The 17755-nt window shown below is 44.6% G+C and overlaps 8 protein-coding genes across 8 annotated transcripts; 6 read left to right on the top strand and 2 right to left on the bottom strand.

The window, feature by feature from the left end:
* Nucleotides 1–388: 388 nt before the first annotated feature.
* N7462_010329 (uncharacterized protein) lies at nt 389–1477 on the top strand (the record flags this gene model as incomplete). The annotated part of the gene is made up of 1 exon (XM_057082043.1): nt 389–1477. The coding sequence occupies one exon, from the start codon at nt 389–391 to the stop codon at nt 1475–1477; it is 1089 nt and encodes a 362-aa protein (XP_056929083.1).
* Nucleotides 1478–1606: 129 nt separating this feature from the next.
* On the bottom strand, nt 1607–2131 carry N7462_010328 (uncharacterized protein; the record flags this gene model as incomplete). The annotated part of the gene is made up of 1 exon (XM_057082042.1): nt 1607–2131. The coding sequence occupies one exon, from the start codon at nt 2129–2131 to the stop codon at nt 1607–1609; it is 525 nt and encodes a 174-aa protein (XP_056929082.1).
* A 499-nt stretch (nt 2132–2630) lies between these two features.
* Nucleotides 2631–4288, top strand: N7462_010327 (hydantoinase/dihydropyrimidinase family protein; the record flags this gene model as incomplete). Its single annotated transcript, XM_057082041.1, has 2 exons — nt 2631–2666; nt 2792–4288. The coding sequence occupies 2 exons, from the start codon at nt 2631–2633 to the stop codon at nt 4286–4288; spliced, it is 1533 nt and encodes a 510-aa protein (XP_056929081.1).
* Nucleotides 4289–10416: 6128 nt separating this feature from the next.
* N7462_010326 (succinate--CoA ligase subunit beta) lies at nt 10417–12021 on the top strand (the record flags this gene model as incomplete). Its single annotated transcript, XM_057082040.1, has 7 exons — nt 10417–10455; nt 10520–10594; nt 10656–10728; nt 10794–10890; nt 10937–11691; nt 11749–11870; nt 11929–12021. The coding sequence occupies 7 exons, from the start codon at nt 10417–10419 to the stop codon at nt 12019–12021; spliced, it is 1254 nt and encodes a 417-aa protein (XP_056929080.1).
* A 447-nt stretch (nt 12022–12468) lies between these two features.
* Nucleotides 12469–13681, top strand: N7462_010325 (uncharacterized protein; the record flags this gene model as incomplete). Its single annotated transcript, XM_057082039.1, has 4 exons — nt 12469–12551; nt 12615–13077; nt 13128–13322; nt 13388–13681. The coding sequence occupies 4 exons, from the start codon at nt 12469–12471 to the stop codon at nt 13679–13681; spliced, it is 1035 nt and encodes a 344-aa protein (XP_056929079.1).
* Nucleotides 13682–14428: 747 nt separating this feature from the next.
* On the top strand, nt 14429–15316 carry N7462_010324 (DUF1115 domain protein; the record flags this gene model as incomplete). Its single annotated transcript, XM_057082038.1, has 1 exon — nt 14429–15316. The coding sequence occupies one exon, from the start codon at nt 14429–14431 to the stop codon at nt 15314–15316; it is 888 nt and encodes a 295-aa protein (XP_056929078.1).
* A 471-nt stretch (nt 15317–15787) lies between these two features.
* N7462_010323 (NADH dehydrogenase [ubiquinone] 1 alpha subcomplex subunit 6) lies at nt 15788–16475 on the bottom strand (the record flags this gene model as incomplete). The annotated part of the gene is made up of 3 exons (XM_057082037.1): nt 15788–16054; nt 16239–16300; nt 16433–16475. The coding sequence occupies 3 exons, from the start codon at nt 16473–16475 to the stop codon at nt 15788–15790; spliced, it is 372 nt and encodes a 123-aa protein (XP_056929077.1).
* A 384-nt stretch (nt 16476–16859) lies between these two features.
* Nucleotides 16860–17529, top strand: loc1 (the record flags this gene model as incomplete). Its single annotated transcript, XM_057082036.1, has 2 exons — nt 16860–17159; nt 17236–17529. The coding sequence occupies 2 exons, from the start codon at nt 16860–16862 to the stop codon at nt 17527–17529; spliced, it is 594 nt and encodes a 197-aa protein (XP_056929076.1).
* Nucleotides 17530–17755: the final 226 nt, after the last annotated feature.

Genomic DNA, 17755 nt, shown 5'->3' with positions numbered 1-17755 from the left:
AATCATGTGCATTTAAACATCTCTCGACGGACATTTTTCACGCAGGCATTGATGGGCTAGAAAATGACTGATAACACCAAAATTGAAAAGTCCCCCAAATCGCAATTTTCAATATTTCTAATCGAATTTCCTATATCAAGAAGGTTCTTAGTAGAGTGATGTTGACTTTCGGGGTAAAAACACCCGCTAAGCCAAATCGCGGGGGTTTCAACCCCAACTTTGAACCTAGATCAGATACTTCGGATAATGATTTCGTGTAGGGTATTACACGCAAGCAAAAACATAATTCCAATGCGGAGGTTCTGATATTGATATAATACAAGATATTGGATCCTGGAATTCTCAATAATCCAAGCAATTCCATCGAACACAGGCCGATCTTTTCGACATGAACCAGCCTTCTCAGAGATTAGTGACCGTTGCCGCCTGTCAACTGGGCCCAATCAACATTGCAGATTCACGCCAAGATGTCTTGAATCGCATGTTTGTGCTTCTAGATGAAGCTGCAAGACAAGGCGTCAAACTCGCAGTTTTCCCCGAACTTGCTTTCACTACTTTTTTCCCCAGATATCTGCTAGTGGGACAAGACTTAGATCAATACTTTGATGTTGAGAACCCAAATAGGGGTGGGATTGTGCAGTCTTGTAATATAAAACCACTATTTGACCATGCACATTCTCTTGGTATCGATGTCTATGTGGGGTATGCGGAGAGAAGCATCCAAGACGACGGCTCCCATATTGATTACAACTCTTGTGCATACTATTCGGCGCAGGCAAACAGGATTGTTGGAAAATACCGGAAAGTGCATCTTCCAGGCACCAAAGAGCCACATACTTCTCATGGTGCCTTTCAACAGCTGGAAAAGCGCTACTTCCAACCTGGTGATCTTGGGTTTCCCGCTTTCAGGGCTCCTGGACTTGTGGTAGGAGCGTCAAAGAAGCCAGCCAATGACAACAGTGGTTCCCCATCTGTCACTGGGAAGGGGGATCCCATAATTGGGATGTTGATATGCAATGATAGAAGATGGGCCGAAGCCTGGAGAGTCTATGGCCTTCAGGGGATGGAAATCATGTGCTGTGGATACAATACCACTGCATTCCAAACTACCGCTACTGGCCATATGGTCGACATGAGCCCAGAAGCTGCTGAGGATCTGGTCATGCTTCATCATAAGCTTTCATGTCAAGGCAACAGTTACATGAATGCTTGCTTCAGCATTAATGTTGCGAAAACTGGCGCGGAAGATGGAAACCCCTTGGTTGGGGGAACAATAATCGTGCATCCTCTTGGTCATATCATTAAAGAGGCACAGACCAAGGAAGATGAGCTGGTTGTGGCTACCATTGATTTGTCAGACTGCGATCGTCCAAAGAGTACAGTCTTTGCATTCGAGAAGCATCGGCGAACCGAGCATTACGGTCCAATTGTGGAGCGTACTGGGGTCATTGAGCCAGAATTGTTGGAAGATCCTTAACAGATAACTGCTACGAATCAGCTTTACTTTAAATTCATCATTCAAGAGCTGAAAAAATCTCCGACATGATAGAAGCTTATTATAAGGTTCAAATGAGATGTAGAGAACTCTTTAGGTCTATTAAATACATCAGGACGATCTTTTAGCGAGCACCATTTTCTCGTAAGGAGTCAGTCCGATATTTTCTGGACAACTCAGCTCAGAGAATGTCGAATCGCGAAAGCATGGCTCGAAGTCAGCCCAGTCTATTTTAGGCCCTAGCCAAACAATAAACTCAACCGCACAATCACCATATGTATCAATATACTTGGTGATTAGCTTCGGATCGCGCGGGTAGACAAACATCCACGCTGCCGCCTTTTCAATACCTGGATAGAGTCCCCATGCCCCACCGACAACATGCATATGCTCCTCGGCAATATAGCGATTGACGGTAGAGTTGACTTCAACTCCCTCAACTGAGGTGTTATCATCGCCATATGCAATGAGACTTTCAAGGAGACCAGATCCGCTTCCGATTGAGACGGTGAAGCCGGGGTTCTTCGGCAAGAGTGAAGCCAAGTAGACGATTAAGGACGTAGAGATTGCCAAACAACAATCAGGAAATCTTTTTGGTAGAGGCGACAGCTGTTTGGAAAGCTGAGATATGTCCATGATGGCCATTATGACCAATTAAGGCCATGGTATGAATCAAAAAAATCGAATGGATCGCTTGCTGCGATGGACATATCCGGTAGCGGATTTACCAAATATCCGTGTTGTTTCTATTGGCAAAAGTTGGAAATCAAGTGGGTCTTTATAAAAGGACTTGAGCCAAAGTAATACTGACAAACGTTTTCTTTTCCCAATCAGCCCTTTCAGAATGTACACGAGGTTCTGACTCAATAGTTTTGTCAGCTATCCGAGTCGGCTTATCAGAAATCACGGGAGCGGAGTGCGGAGGGAAGATGACATTGAATGAGGGGCGAGGGGTTTAATGGATAAGGCTTAAAATTGGGGTAAATACTCTTTAACTCACATCCTCTTGCTAGTCATGTTAATATAGCGGGTTGCAGGGCTCATTGTGAATTTGTTCTAGAAATTCATATTTTCCATTTGTGTGGGCAGCCTTCAGTTTTTTCGGAACAGAATCACGATATTGCGAAATAACATCATGAAATTAGATACCATTGTGAAAAACGGTCTCATTGTAGGTTCATTTTATTACCATATGCAGGAAATTTTTGGTCTGCTGTTTTGGACTCTCTGTTTTATTGCACATTCTTTAGGTGCATCACTATTACACTAGGAGGAATAACTCTTACATTTCTTTAGGCTACGGAGGGAGGCGTGCTTCCTGCTGGGCAAAGCATTGGAATTTCGCAAGGAAAGATATCCATTATAGGATATAATCTGCCACAAAACTCAGAAACAAAAATCATTGACGCTGAAGGGGCTTACATCACTCCCGGTGGTGTAGATTCTCATGTTCATCTTGCACAAAAAAACGCGCCCACAGGAGACAGCTGGGAGACAGGCACTCGCAGCGCAATTGCTGGAGGTACCACGACTGTTTTAGCATTTGCTTCTCAGACAAAGGAGATGACATCACTTTTCCCTGTTCTTGAAGAATACCATGGAAAATCCCGAGGACAAGCCTATTGTGATTATGGGTTTCACTTTGTCCTTACAAACCCGACTGAAACGATTCTTCATAACGAGCTTCCTTTAATTGCAAAGCAAGAAGGCATTACAAGTGTCAAACTATATATGACATATCCGCTGTATAAGCTTTCCGATCGTCAACTCCTTGAGACAATGTTGGCTTGTCGATCACTTGGTTTGACTACCATGATCCATGCCGAAAACGGCGATATGATTGAATTCTTGATTGAAGGACTTGAAAAAAACCAGAATACAGCTCCTTTCTTTCACGCAATCTCAAGTCCAAAGGTAGCAGAAGATGAAGCATCATACCGAGCTATTAGACTCGCAGAGCTAGTTGATGCCCCTGTCTTACTCGTTCATGTTTCTGCCGACGGCGCAATGAAGCATATCAGAGAATCTCAAACTAAACTGCTTCCAATTCATGCAGAAACCTGTCCGCATTATTTGTTTCTTTTATCAGAAAAGTTAGCTTGCGAGGAGCATGATGCATTTCATGGGGCCAAGGGAGTATGCTCTCCTCCCCTGCGTCACAACGTTGAAGATCTCGAGGCGCTCTGGAAAGGAATTGCAAATGGCACCTTTACAGTATTCTCATCGGATCATGCCCCATCTAAATATGATCACCCCCAGGGGAAGAAATCTGGGATCATAAACGGTATTCCAAAGTTCAGCAAAATACCCAAAGGGATTCCTGGTATCGAAACCCGGCTATCTCTTCTTTTCAGTGAGTCAGAAGCATGTCTTCCCAAAAGCCAGGCAAGACTCAGCTTGGCGCGCTTTGTTCAGCTCACGTCAGGGAATCCAGCAAAACTGTATGGGCTACCCCAAAAGGGGTCTATCATGCCAGGATATGATGCTGACTTGGTCATCTGGCACCCGCAAAACCAAGGCGAGAGAACTATCTCACAAGATTACCTTCATCATGGCGTGGATTACACACCATTTGAAGGAATGCGTGTGAGGAACTGGCCCCGATTCACGATTTTACGGGGAGAGGTAGTCTGGAGCGCCGATGAAAACTGTGTGACTGGCGTGAAGGGCTTTGGGCAATTTTTGAAACGGGAAAATGGTCAGGTCCTTGTTGGAAAGGTAGGCCAGCTTGCTTCTGGAATGATTGAAGGTGAACGTGATATGTGGCTGCCAAGAAATCTTGCATTATCTTAAATTCCACATATCAATCAAATAAATATCTTTGGATTTAGCAGTTGTCTGTAGAACAAAAAAATAAACTTTACCGAAGTTGAGAGTTGAGTTCACCAGCACTAATGAGTGACTACTCTGTCATCGATGTATTTTAATTCAATTGATGTTCTATTTACTGACTCAAAGGATGAGACTGGATTTTCATCAGCCTGGGAGGACAAGAAAAGCCATGCCAAATACCGATCTCACAGTGGAAAGTGGGAAATATATGTTTAGCTCAAACCGATAGACAGCCGACGATTCCTACCCAAGAGAATTTCTTAGACAATAATGATGGGCTACAGAGCGACCTAATGTGTTACCAATATTCGCACCTGTTTATTACACGCTCGCCGCTCGCCTCCAGGGCCAGAAACTGGTCAATGCTCTGCGGTATGTTGCTGCCCCTCTTAATTTGCCGTCCTATAGCATACAGTAGCAATTCCACATAACCAGAGGTTCATGGCATAAGTAAGACAAGGCGGGTACTTAGAGAACTTTCAAAGCTAAATAATGATGCCACACTAGTTCGCAGGCTCTTTGTATCTAACTTCGGAGCGTCGAGGTCAATCCCCGAAGTAAATTTTCTATATGAACTTGCCGATCGTGTGAAGACTTTTACAGATATCCGACAATAGTAATTCCATCCCATAATTTATCCATACAATAATCAAGTCTGCTTTTACTGAATATAATTGCTTGAAACTCCCTTTGCTTCTACACTCAACTCGCCATCAAAGGGGGCACTCCTGCTTGCCCTAAGAGTGGGGCCCGGAGAAACCGGATCAAAAAAAAGTCCCACATATAGCCAAATACGCCCGAACATTTCAACAAGGCCGGCTGGCCCAATGGCAAGGCGCTTGACTACGAATCAAGAGATTGCAGGTTCGACCCCTGCGTCGGTCAAATTTTTGATACTCTCGCCCCATCCTAAATAGATAGGGATATAGGGATGGAAAGAATCCAGAAGAAGTTTTAATTTTTATCTCATTGGACAACAAATGGACGACGAAAAATTGTTGCCACTTGCAAAAAATATTGAATAACAATCATGATCTCAACCTTGAAATAAAATTTGACTTCCGTAGACAAGCCTTACGTATCAAGAGGGGCATTTCTAATGCGACGATAACGAGAGCACCTATCAAGACATTCCGTCTTCTTCTCTTTTGCTTCTAATCTTCGCTCGGGTGGAGATGACCGAAGCCAAGTCAATTGATCGCTACTGAAAGCCTGCTCAAGATAAGAGCGAATTGGTATCGGCGACCCCCATTCCCGCCGGACCCGCTAAATCGGGGTAAAAACCCCAACTTTCATGTAACAATTTTCCAAGCCTGTGAGCCGAGCTTACGCACCTCGATAGCAAGAAAGAACCCCATTTGATTATCTTCAAAAGTCTAGTCTCACCCGAAGCACTGTAGCTTATCCTGTCTCCACCGAGATAGCCAGGGTCGTCTTATACCGTTAGTATCACATCCCCCAGAATCTCCAATTTAAGAGCTATATTCATTCGATACTTCACCAACATTGGCCCCATAACCAGACAAAATGGCCACCGGTACGACTGAAATAGGACTTCCTGCTGTTTCAGGGCCTGCTAGCAGTCATCAAATAAATATCTTATTGGTAAACCCCAACTCTAGCGAATATATGACAAAAGATTGTCTGGAGGCTATTGCACCCAATTTGCCTTCTGATGTTACTGTTCACGGGTTCACCGCACCATATCCCGGACCCACCGCTGTTGAATCTCAGACAGATGCAGTTCTTTCAACTGCAATCTGCATAAGAGCGATCAAACCAATCGCAGAGCGATATGATGCGTTCCTGGTTGCTTGTTTTCGGGCGCATCCTCTCATTGCCGTCCTCAAAGAAGAATTTAAGCAGCCAGTTCTAGGAATAATGGAGGCCGCAATGTACGCGGCTCGTATGCTGGGTGAAAAGTTTGGAATTATCTGTACTTCTGAACGCTCTGCAATAAGTCATGGACTTGTTTCCTCTGCCTACGGATTCTCAACCCACTTCAGTGGGTGCGAAGCGACTCAGCTTGGGGTGTTGGAGCTTGATACAAAACCGAGGCAAGAAATACTTGCTATAATCTCACAAAAGGCGAAGGTCCTCGTATATGAAAAAGGCGCAGATTGCTTACTTTTGGGATGTGCGGGGATGACAGAAATGCGTACTGCTTGTGAGACCACTCTTGAAGGAACTGGTGTTCAAGTGTTAGATGGTGTTGGCCTAGGCGTTCAATTTCTAGTTTCTCTCATTAGAGAGGGCCTGGAAACTGCAAAGAGAGGAGTTTATCGGGATGCCTCTATTGACAGAAAGAGAAGAAATCAGGAATGGGTTTGAAGAAAAGCCAGAGACACAGCAATTGGAAGCTTGGCTAATATCTATGGCCTGAAATATGCTCTATAATCAGCAAGCAATATATCAAAGGTTCCTGTACCTAAATAATTAAATGCTTAGCCCTGAGGTTTTCACTTTATTATGGAAAGGCATCAATATTGTGATCGCAGATGTTGATTTCTATGATTGATAAAGCACAAGCCACCAAGAAGCCTTGGTGAACCTTTTTAGCCTGTTAAATGTTGCAAGATACTAGATCAATGATTCGCTTAAGACGTTGGTCATAGCAGATATCAATGAAATGCTAGGATTAGTCTTCTATCAGCGTTAGCTTTACTAACCCCCTTATTCATATACCTAAGGGGAAATGGGAGAGGAGATATTGTCCTAGACATCTAGTAAAATAGGGAATGGCTAGGACGTTGGCCAAATTTCAATGTTTTCTAGACTAGCCGCTATCGGGCCCAATGTTTTCGGCCTATCATGGGTTGGGCTAAAAAGGCAGAGTTTAGCGTACTGATAACAAAGTCAGCTGATTTGAAGGAGCGCTCAGTGTGCGGGGGTATCGATATTTTGGAGTCCGCTCGAGAATATAGCTACAATTGTTGTTGAAGCAACTTCTCGATCGGCGTGTTTGCGTAATGCGCCCGCGGATTGAAGTCGCTCCCTGTAGGTTTTGCCGCAGGCGGTTTGCAAGAAGAGAGCATCTACTGCGTCATGAAAGGACTCGTGAGCAACCCTTGAGAGTTTCAGATCAAAGGCTCACATAACATAGATACTCGGGAAAAGCCGTTTGTTTGTATTTGCAGGAAGAGATTTACCAGACGGTTAGTGCTTATAATGCCGATTCTAGGGCTGGGAAAGTAATGCAGTACAGTGACCTTTTATCTCGTCATTTAAAGCTCAAGAGTGACCCTTCTCTCCATAGAGAAGTCACCAATGGTGGCGGCCCGCATCCCTTTGAATCTGTAACAACGCATCAATCACCATGCATGCAGCCAGCTGAAAACTGGAGAATTGAATTGACGACATGCGGGCCATGTGAGCCTCTACAGCCAGAGACCAGAGCCGCAAATTCGCCATTAACTGAATCTTATTTACAGCCCGACTCTCTCTCCGAAATATCCCTTAACCAAGGAATACAACAGCAAATACTTGAATCACTACCTCTAGACGCCCCGGCACCGGGATTCAACGATAGTCCACAAGACCTAAACATTCTCTGGGGTGGCTTGAATGCCAATTTTGCACTAGATGGGCCCTTTCCTTCGATATTTGAAATACCGAATGGACTTATTTCTTTACCTGAATTTGATATCAATGAAGTTGTAAATACCGGATTCCCAGGTCTGTCTAGCGAAGGCTCTGGTGAAGTGGAAACACAAAGCCTTCATTCTGATGATGACGCCTCTCTGTGCAACTACCAACTTCCATCCCTTGATCAAGCAGATCCTTCAAATAGTCAAGATTCCTCAAGCGGGAATCGACGTGATGATTTTGCCACGAGGCTTTTCGACACTCAAAGCTTGAATTACCCGTGGCGCATTAGCAAGGACGAGTTTGAATCCGTCCTCATTTCAATACAAAGCGTCCAACATATTCTTCCGTCGTCGTTCAAGATTCCCTCAAAATACGTATTTTGCAGATATCTCGAGGGGTTCTTTACTGGAAGTCATGGTCACCTGCCATTTCTACATTTACCAACTCTGTCGGTATCGCAGCTGCATCCATCTTTGATATTAGCAATCATTGCCATGGGTGCTCAATATCGCTTTGAGAGAGCCCGAGCAATTTGCTTTTATAGAGCTTCAAAGTCATTGATTGATCACTACATGAGCATTCATGAGCAATCAAATTCTATTTATACCCCGAAATCTCAGACCGAGCATCTCGATTCTGCAGAAGACATGCGGTTTGAGATATTGCAATCACAAATTATTCTTACAACCTTGGGTACCTGGGGTAATCGGGATATGCTTCATGATTCAGTCGCAATGGCCAGCCAAATGTCGGTACATCTTCGTGATAGCGGACTTCTTTCATATGAATGCTCCTCTGGCGACGATTCATGGATTACTTGGATAGCCCAAGAACGAAAACGACGTACAAAACTCATAGCATACATGCTTTCGAATGTCCAAACCCTACTTTATAATATGCCCCCCAAGATCTTAAACAGTGAGATTGCATCGCTGTATTTACCGTCACCCGAGGAGCTTTGGACGGCCCAAACCCCGGAGAAGTGGAATTTTCTTCGGTCAAAATGGCCTGTTTGTGTCTCATTTGGTGAAGGTTATGGCCAACTATTTCAACCCAAGCCAAACCGCAAGGAGCCTACCAGATCATCTTCTTTCGGAAATCTTATTCTAATTCACGCCCTTTTCCAACACGTCTATCTAACGTGGGAATCGGCATTTTGCCTTTCGATGTCACTGGAAGAACAACGATTTTTGTTGCCACCTGAGATTCTTACGAAATTCCATACCGCGCTGCGACGATGGCAAAAGAGCTGGGAGAAATGCTCTGATCCTTCCACTACTCCATTGTCACCCAAGGGGCCACTGGGTTTCAATGCAACGGCAATTTTTCGCATTGCATGTATTAGACTACACCTCAACCTTGGACCACACCGCAGCATAGGAACATGGAACCCAGAGGCCATGGCAGCTGCCTTCCTTAAGGCACCTATTCCAGTACAGACGCCACTTATTTATCATGCAGTTCTGCAATCAATTCATGCTCTTTCTATACCTGTGCGACTTGGTGTGGAGTACGTTGCACGTACACAGACTTTGACATGGAGCACCGTCCATTCCCTTTGCAATCTCGAGTGCGCCATATTCTTGTGCAAGTGGCTAGATACGCTCGCTTTGGATCCAACAGATTTACATCGCGATACAAGAAGACTGTTGAGAATTATCACTAGTGTCCTATATGAAGCAGATTTGATTTCACCTCCTCATCAAGCAGAGCCAGTGAGAAGCAGCCATCTGCTCAGCATGAGAATAATATTGGTCCGATTACTCTCTGATACCTTGAAAGGAACACATGTTTTCGAGATGATGCATGTATTTTGTGATGCGCTTCAAATTTTTGCTCGCTCAATGGAGGAGGTTGAAACCGGGAACGATCTATCTAACTAAACCATGGCAGTCTACGCCAAGCCTGACAAGTAGGCGGGATGAGATGGATCAACGAACAAGCCAACAAACCACTACACACAACGATGGAGAACGGTCTCTTACAGAGGATGTAGGAGTAATAATCCCTCCCTATCGGAGATATAAAGACTACTTTACGTTATCTTATTCAAATATCTCCCCTGGTTAATAATGGGCAATAGACCCTTTTCAAACCCTATTAGTAGAGATTTGTAGTGAATTCACGTCGTTATTGCCTATTCTCACTAATTTGACAATCATGTTCTAATGATATGGGCCATTGGATGTATTTCAGCGCGACTCGAATTTCGCCTCTAATATCCGCGTGTATCCGGCCCGTGGGTTGCCATGGCGCTGCCGCTTTAGTATAGCTCTTTCCGGACAATTAAACCTACTCCCCCCAGATTTCGTATTTAAGCTTTGATCGTAACCTCAACCTGACATTCTCATCAGAAAAATGGCCACAGTGTTGATGTCATCGGACAAAGGCAAACGCTAACCCCATATTTACAATGTCCTACCTACCCCGCAGTTAGAAATTTCGATAGCGACGTCAATTTTCATCGAACTTGAACGAGAAATATATATATCTCTTTTCTAATGACTATCCGGAATATCTCTACACGTCTTCTTCGGCCTGTATGAACATTCCCTTCCGTACGTGGGACTAAACGAAGAATAACCCACACTAATCATCATACAGAGCTGTGGCTTGTTCAAAAAGCAAGTGCGACAACTGAGTCTCCTGGAGCATCATTCACATAAGCTCCTCAAGGATGTATGAGCTGTGTTTAGAGCCATCACTCGAGCTTTCGAGCTCCTAATCTTACATTGCTCAGTTTAACATTCCGGTTCCAAATGGATTTGTTGTGACTACTCCAGAAGAAGCTAGAGAAGTAGTTTCAACAATCGGTATGTTGTGACTTCACCTTCAAGACGAGTTGCCAATCAATTGTTCTGAATTTGACCTCGACCAGATGCGCCATCAGTTGTCAAGGCACAAGTCCTCGCCGGCGGGCGGGGTAAAGGAAGCTACGAAAGCGATGGCAAAGGAGGAGTGAGAATAATGACATCGTGAGTCTTAAGAAAAAGTGATTGAGACAATTTAACATTCCTATAGGCCCATTGAAGCTTTCGAAAATGCATCAAATATGCTTGGCTATTATCTGACGACAAAGCAAACCCCAATTGGTGGTCTCCTTGTGAAGAAGCTATATATCTACAAAGCTGTAGATGTAGCGCAGGAATATTACGTTGCCCTCACATTCGATCGCGAACGCTCCATGCCTGTCCTACTAATATCCGATGTTGGTGGCGTTGACATCGAATCCAACACGGACAAGCTTCAACGTTATTGGTTCCATTTATCCCACGGAATCACCCCTGAGATTATAGCTTATGTCCAAGCACAGTTAGGCTTCTCTGATACTGAAATGTCAGTCATAGGACACATCCTTCACCAAATGGTCAGGCTATTTGAGGAAAAAGATGCTACACTAATTGAGTTGAATCCGATTGTGCGCACATCTGACGGTCATTTTGTCTGCCTGGATGCCAAGTTCAATTTCGATAATTCTGCGAGATTCCGACAGCCTGAAATATTTAGCCTCGAAGAGCGCCTGCCGGATGAAGAGGAGGAGTACGAAGCTTCCAAGCTGGGCCTCTCTTACGTACGCCTTGATGGCAAAATCGGGAACATCGTGAACGGTGCCGGGTTAGCGATGGCTACCAATGATCTTATCAGCCTGCATGGAGGAAATTGTGCTAATTTTCTCGATATTGGGGGCGCTGCAACAAAAACGACCCTGTCAAAGGCATTCGAGATTCTCAACCGTGATCCGCGAATTCAAGGTATACTCATTAACATCTACGGTGGTAAGTTTTCAATTAGAACTGTGAATCAAAGGTATCGATCGACTAAGAAGGTATGAGGTATTGTACGATGTGATATGATTGCCGAGTCCATAATAGCCGCTGCCGCCGCTACTGGGGGTTTTAACGTGCCAATAGTAGTTCGCCTTCAGGGTACCAACTCCGAGAAGGGCCTGAAACTTGTGAGTCTCTAATTCTATCTCTATCATACCTCCACGGACTTATCACTCATGCCCTTAGATTTTACAATCGGGGTTGGAGAATGTACATGTGGAATCGGATTTTGAATCCGCGGCAAAGATGATTGTGAATCTCACAGAAAATATTCAATAAATCAACATGAAAAAGCTCTTTTAATATGAGCCTACGAATGTGAATAATGGCCCGATGAAATATCTTCCCCTGGCTCGAATCCATTAAATTGATTTTCTCGTATCTTCATTCGGTGGACCCAAATCGGGTTGTTCTCCTTTTCGGGTACAATTCCTGTGTCGGTGAAGCTTCGGCCCTTTAAAGATCTTGCTCAACCTTTTTAAGAACCACAATCTTGAGCCCCCACAAGGGTCCACCCATTCTTCCACCTGTTGTAGAAAAAACGTTCGTAGGGGATTTCAAATTCAGATTTTTTTGTCCCTCATGCGTTTAACAGTTTTTATTTGTCGTCGTGTTAAATCAGAGTTGTTTTCAGCCAGTTCAAACTTTTCTTATGTCTTTTTTCTAGCTCTGTGAATCGACCTCGAAACTTCCCCCGTGCAACGTTTGATAATCGAAAAAAGAATCATGTATAGACCAGCCACAAGAAACGAGTGGCTCTTTTGTGGCATCTTACTCATACAAGCTGCCATTATTATTGCATTAGAAATGTAGGTTGAGTATCTCATCTACAAGATTGATATAGCATAGTATCGTTTCTGACCACTAATTAGATTTATATTGGTCGAATGGCAATTATGGGTTCGCCCTAATATCATCCAAGTGACAGTCTCTTACAGCGTGCCAATCAATCTGGCCATTTTTATCTTTACTTGTGTTTATGAACTCGTTCTTGCTGTCGACGCTGTGCATCACAAAAATAACCTATTGATCTTCGCAATATGCATTGCGAATGTTTGCATCCTTGTATTCTCGGGGCTGCAGATCCAAGCGATGAAAGAGGTTGTTTCCGACTTGCCTTGTGAACGGGATGACGAGTACCATCCTCTAGTCAAGTTGGATGTGGACTTTTGGCACCGAATTCGACCCGCTCAGTGGACATGTCCAATCGTTTTTGGGCTTTGTACTTTGGTCATTTGGCCTTGCGCTTATCAACTACACAAAGAATATGCTTGGGCCATTTACCGAAGTATTCGAGGTGATATAGGGATGAAATATCGATATTTGGCTTATGAGGTATGAATAATGACCGCTTTCCTAGCCTGAACATCTTTAACCTCAACCAGGTATACCTTGTTCTTATAAAACTTGACCTCTACTTTATCACAGGATTTGTGATCCAATACGATCTCATTGATGTCCACTTTCAAGAGCCAGAATTCGGCTTGACACTAGGCCTCTTGCTGGCTTCATTCCTTATGATGATTTTAGCCATCTATTTTGTCCGAAGGGAAAACAAAATAGCAATGGTCATGATAATAGTGAGCTCATTTTTGTATTCCATATCTAGTGTAAATTGACTTTCTAATACCTACCTTCGAAACAGCTATGTCATACTGCAATCATTGCTTACTTGTTGAGTCGAATCGTTATCCTATATGGACATGGGTTCCTGGCAAAGACGGCGGGCAAAAATATGATGTTATTATTTGCTTTCATTGCACTGATACTCATGGTCTTCACGCTCCTATGTGCAGTTCTGTGTTTGTCTAATTTCAATTGTGGCTTGAAGTCGGTCCTCGACGCAAAAAGATCCGAGCAAGATGCATACCAGTTTGAAACTCTATCAGATCGCGCAAAAGTCTCATATTTCCCAGATCAGCGATTGTCGATTGAATAATGTGAACGGAAAAAATTAGGAAGTCGATGAATACGACTCTTGTTCTTCGAATAACAATTCCTCACCCATGAGTGTTCCAGGGTCTAGAACTGTACATAAATTCTCCCTTCAGAAGGTTTCAGTGTGAAACTGTGGTGACCACCGCAATTTCCCACCAAAAGTCTCATATCAGATGCCTGATAGTTCTCAAAATGGGGTAAGTCAGAAGCAAAGCGAGAGATGGAGCGGCCGTTGTCATGATTTGGAAGAAAGAGAATACGTGGCAATCCCCTTTGGGTACTTTGAAAGGCAGACTTGGTAATTCTAAATAACGAAACTTGCGATAGTAGTTAGATCTGACGCAATGATGAACCTTGCCCAACTTGATTGACTCCGTGTAGCGTGAGCGACGTTCGTGATATATCGCGAGGAATATGCTCAGTCATCGGCTAAATATCGCCAGCAGGCCAATCGTTACCCAAAGCGGTGGGGCGTGGTGATCACTCCGCCGCGCCCTCAAAAAAGAAACTGGGGCTCACAAGATTAAATCTGTCAGGCCTTCCATTGACATGAACAGTGTAGCAGTACAGCTACCAGGTGCAATTCGACAATCTAATAATACCCCTTTTACGCCAGCCAGTAACTTAAGACCACGCTCGTCAAAACTTCCGTGACTCCGATCAACTCTCATTGGCCCCAAGAACTGAAATTATTTGGGCTGTTTACTTGCTTCTTGCCATTGCCCAGCTCTATATACCTGTTATTGAAATGGCCTCTCAAAAGTTCAAGATGCTGCCAATAGACATGCTTGAGGCTCAATTGTCAACAATTGATCTCCTCGCGGCGATGTTCCTACACCCAGGAGAGTTGGAAATTTCTGATTCAACAACAGAATGCGTCAAGAGACTTCAAGACTGGTGCCAGGATCCAAATTCTCCAGCTCCAACAGTACCTTCAAGCGTATTTTTCGCTGTTTTCCTACCGATTCAGGATGGCCAAAAGAAAATTCAAGTCAATATTTCCGTCCCACTTCAGTGTGAGGACCCGGAGACCATTGACCAGCCACCCTCATTAAGCTACTCACTTCGGCAACCGGCCTGGATGTCGAAAGCCGAAATGTCTGAACTTGCAGCCTCAATACCACAAGAAGATGTCCTGGAGGCATTCGAATATATCCAAGCCGGAGCAAGTCGCTTTCTTGAAAACAAGCACTCCCAAGCACCAGCGGCGGAGACAAGCTCAGAATCCAGCTCTGCCAAGTCAATTGTTAGAGTCTGGTTTTATTTCCCTTCCCTTTCAACTCGGAAGAAGAGAAATGATATGGTCAACCTAGCGCCGGAACATTCTTTGACGGGTTTTGTTTTAGCGGGCAAGCCAGGTGTACTCTGTCTTGAGGGAGTCTCTTCGGATATTGATGCCTACATGAGTTTTATTAAAACCCATTCCTGGGGAGACATCCCGAGTCATCAGAAGAAGGTCAGTGAGAGATTCAGAGAAACGGAAAGTATTCAGAGGGTTTTTTCAGGGATGGAAGAAATAACGGACTCCCTTGGTGAAAGAGGTGGCCAGCGGGCCAACCGTGGTGATATGCAGGCCTTGGAAGCATGGCTGAGAGCAAGAGGTTTACAAGAGGCATTCGAAAAAGTCATATTCTAAGTTGATTAAAAAATTGCCAAGCAGCTTGGATCTATTAATTACAAATCCATCTCGTGCGAGAATAGAGGTGCTCCCTTCGGTCTCTTTTCTCTTTTGTTATACAGAAAAGATTTCAGATTTGGATTTTTGCTGCTCATATTTTCATCTATGTCACACTGATATTTCTCTCCTAAGATGGATTGCACCATGTTGCTTATGTTTCTGTGTCGCTTGATTGGCTTACAACTTCCCCCGAGATCTCACTAGAGAGCAACATGTGGGTCCGTTGTAAAAGGGTATAAGAGGAACTGAACGTCCGATACATTGGCTCGGGTCTAGATGAAAAACATAATCGAGGATGATTCGATCTACTCAGACAATATATACATATCACGTCGCTTGATGATGCAGTTCCACCGACTGACATACCACGGACGGCCGATAGAGGAAAAAGAATAAAAAGTAGTTGATGAGGTATCGATAAAATTCTTTTCAATTGCGGCCCTCAAGAAAGCCGGAGACAAAGTTGCGGGGCAAGCGCGCACCAGGGTCCTCCTCTGGCCGGAAGTACTTCATGACGTGGGACAACTGCTTCCAATAGTTGAGGGTTTCCTGGAACTCGGCATGGCTCCGGAAGAGGAGAACGTCCACGACACTCAATTGGCTCACATAGCGGTGCTTCTCAAACTCCTGGCGGATCTTGGTGCGGATGGCGGACACGGGCATGTTCAGAGAGTACATGGTCTGGATCTCCGGGGACTGTGATTGATAAATATCACACGTTAGCCTAAGTTTCCGATTCGACTCAATAGAATGACGGTTTGCACCGAGTAAAACGAATTATGGGAATCTTTTCCCTGGATGAACCTAAACAACCCTCAAGGTACCGCCTGTCGCGGAAAGGGCAAGGAAATAGGTCTGGATGATCGCAGGGTGAACTTACCGCACGGAGCCACTCTCGGTAGGACTTGAGGACACGGATCTTGGCATCGCTGAAGTTGACAGCTAGAGAAAACCACCCATGTTAGCCCTATCACCCAGCCCCTGTAGCTTAAATTGCTGGACACATCCAACAGAGAGCCGGGAGGCCTCGGGGTGGTGGTGGTGGTGGTGGTGGTGGAAGGGACGGGGACATACAGGCACGCGTCCGCTGCGCAAGGTAGGTGGGGTTGATGGTCATTATGGCAACTTGCTTTGTTTCCCCTCGGTCCGGTGCGATTCAATCTCTGAGAGGAGGAAAGGAACGTGAGAATTGGTCGCTGGCCAGCTCCGGTGGAGGAGGTTTCATGATGAGGTTGTTGGGTGGTGGAAAGGGCCCGCCTCACCGCCTTCCTGATCCAAAATTTCTTTCGCAATTTTGATGGCGCCGTCGAGTCGCAAGCTTCTGTTCCTTCAGACAATTTCCATTATTCCTATTACGTCCCAAATCCCTGTTTTTCAAAGGGCTCTATCGGCTACGTGGTACTCATTGGGTTACGCCCTGTTCCACTAAACTTTGGTCGTATAATACGTGCAATTCAATCACCGAACTGGTCATCATTGATTCTAAACTGCGCAATCCAGAATGGCACCTACCAAAGGGTCGTCCAAGGGCTCCTCCTCTGGGGGTGGCGCTAAAGGGTCCAAGTCTTCGACACTCTCATCTGCTACGCGTGTGAGCAAGTCCAGCAAGAAGAACGTCAAGCGTCCCCCGCCACAAGAAGTCAAGTCAAAAGCGCGGACCGCCCCAGAGAATTTGGCGAAGAAGAAGAAGCGAGTCTATACTGAGGCTGAGCTGGACCTGCCTAAGTTGAATACGATCACACCTGTTGGAGTTGTGAAGCCCAAGGGCAAAAAAAAGGGAAAAACTTTCGTGGACGACCAGGTACACTTACTTTATCTCCCATATGCGCAACCTGAAAATGGAGAATTTCACTAACAATTTATTTTTCTTAATATAGGAAGGTATGATGACTATCCTTGCCATGGTTAACGCTGAAAAGGAGGGCCAGATTGAGTCAAAGATGATGAAAGCACGTCAATTGGAGGAGATCCGAGAGGCTAAAAAGGCTGAAGCTGAAGCTCGTCATGCACAGAAGAAGTCCAAGTTGGAAGCAGTCAAGGATTCCATCCGGAATAAGAAGAAGGGCAAGATTGGTGGTGACAAAGCGACCGAGCCAACTGCCTCTAAGGCTTCAGCAAACGGAACATCGAAGTCAGCTAAGGGCAAGCGCAAGAGTGTCTCCTTTGCATGAACAACACAAAAAAAAAGAAAAGTGGGATATGATTTTTTGTCGACTATACCATATTTATGTACTTAGACGGGATTTGGCGTTCCACCGGTGTTATTCTGTATCTCAGATCCGAAGCATAGTGAACAGCGCTTTGTTGATGATGTTAAGAAGTAAAGTTTACTTAAGGTCCAGGCTAAGATGTGAGACAACCTATGATTTTGAACCGAAAAACACCCGTAGATTAAAA

The sequence above is a fragment of the Penicillium macrosclerotiorum genome (genome assembly GCF_028827735.1).
Source record: "Penicillium macrosclerotiorum strain IBT 26536 chromosome Unknown utg000010l_segment0_segment0, whole genome shotgun sequence".
Lineage (NCBI taxonomy): Eukaryota > Fungi > Ascomycota > Eurotiomycetes > Eurotiales > Aspergillaceae > Penicillium > Penicillium macrosclerotiorum.
The sequence above is the reverse complement of the archived record's forward strand: the minus strand, read 5'-3'. Positions and strand labels throughout refer to the sequence as shown.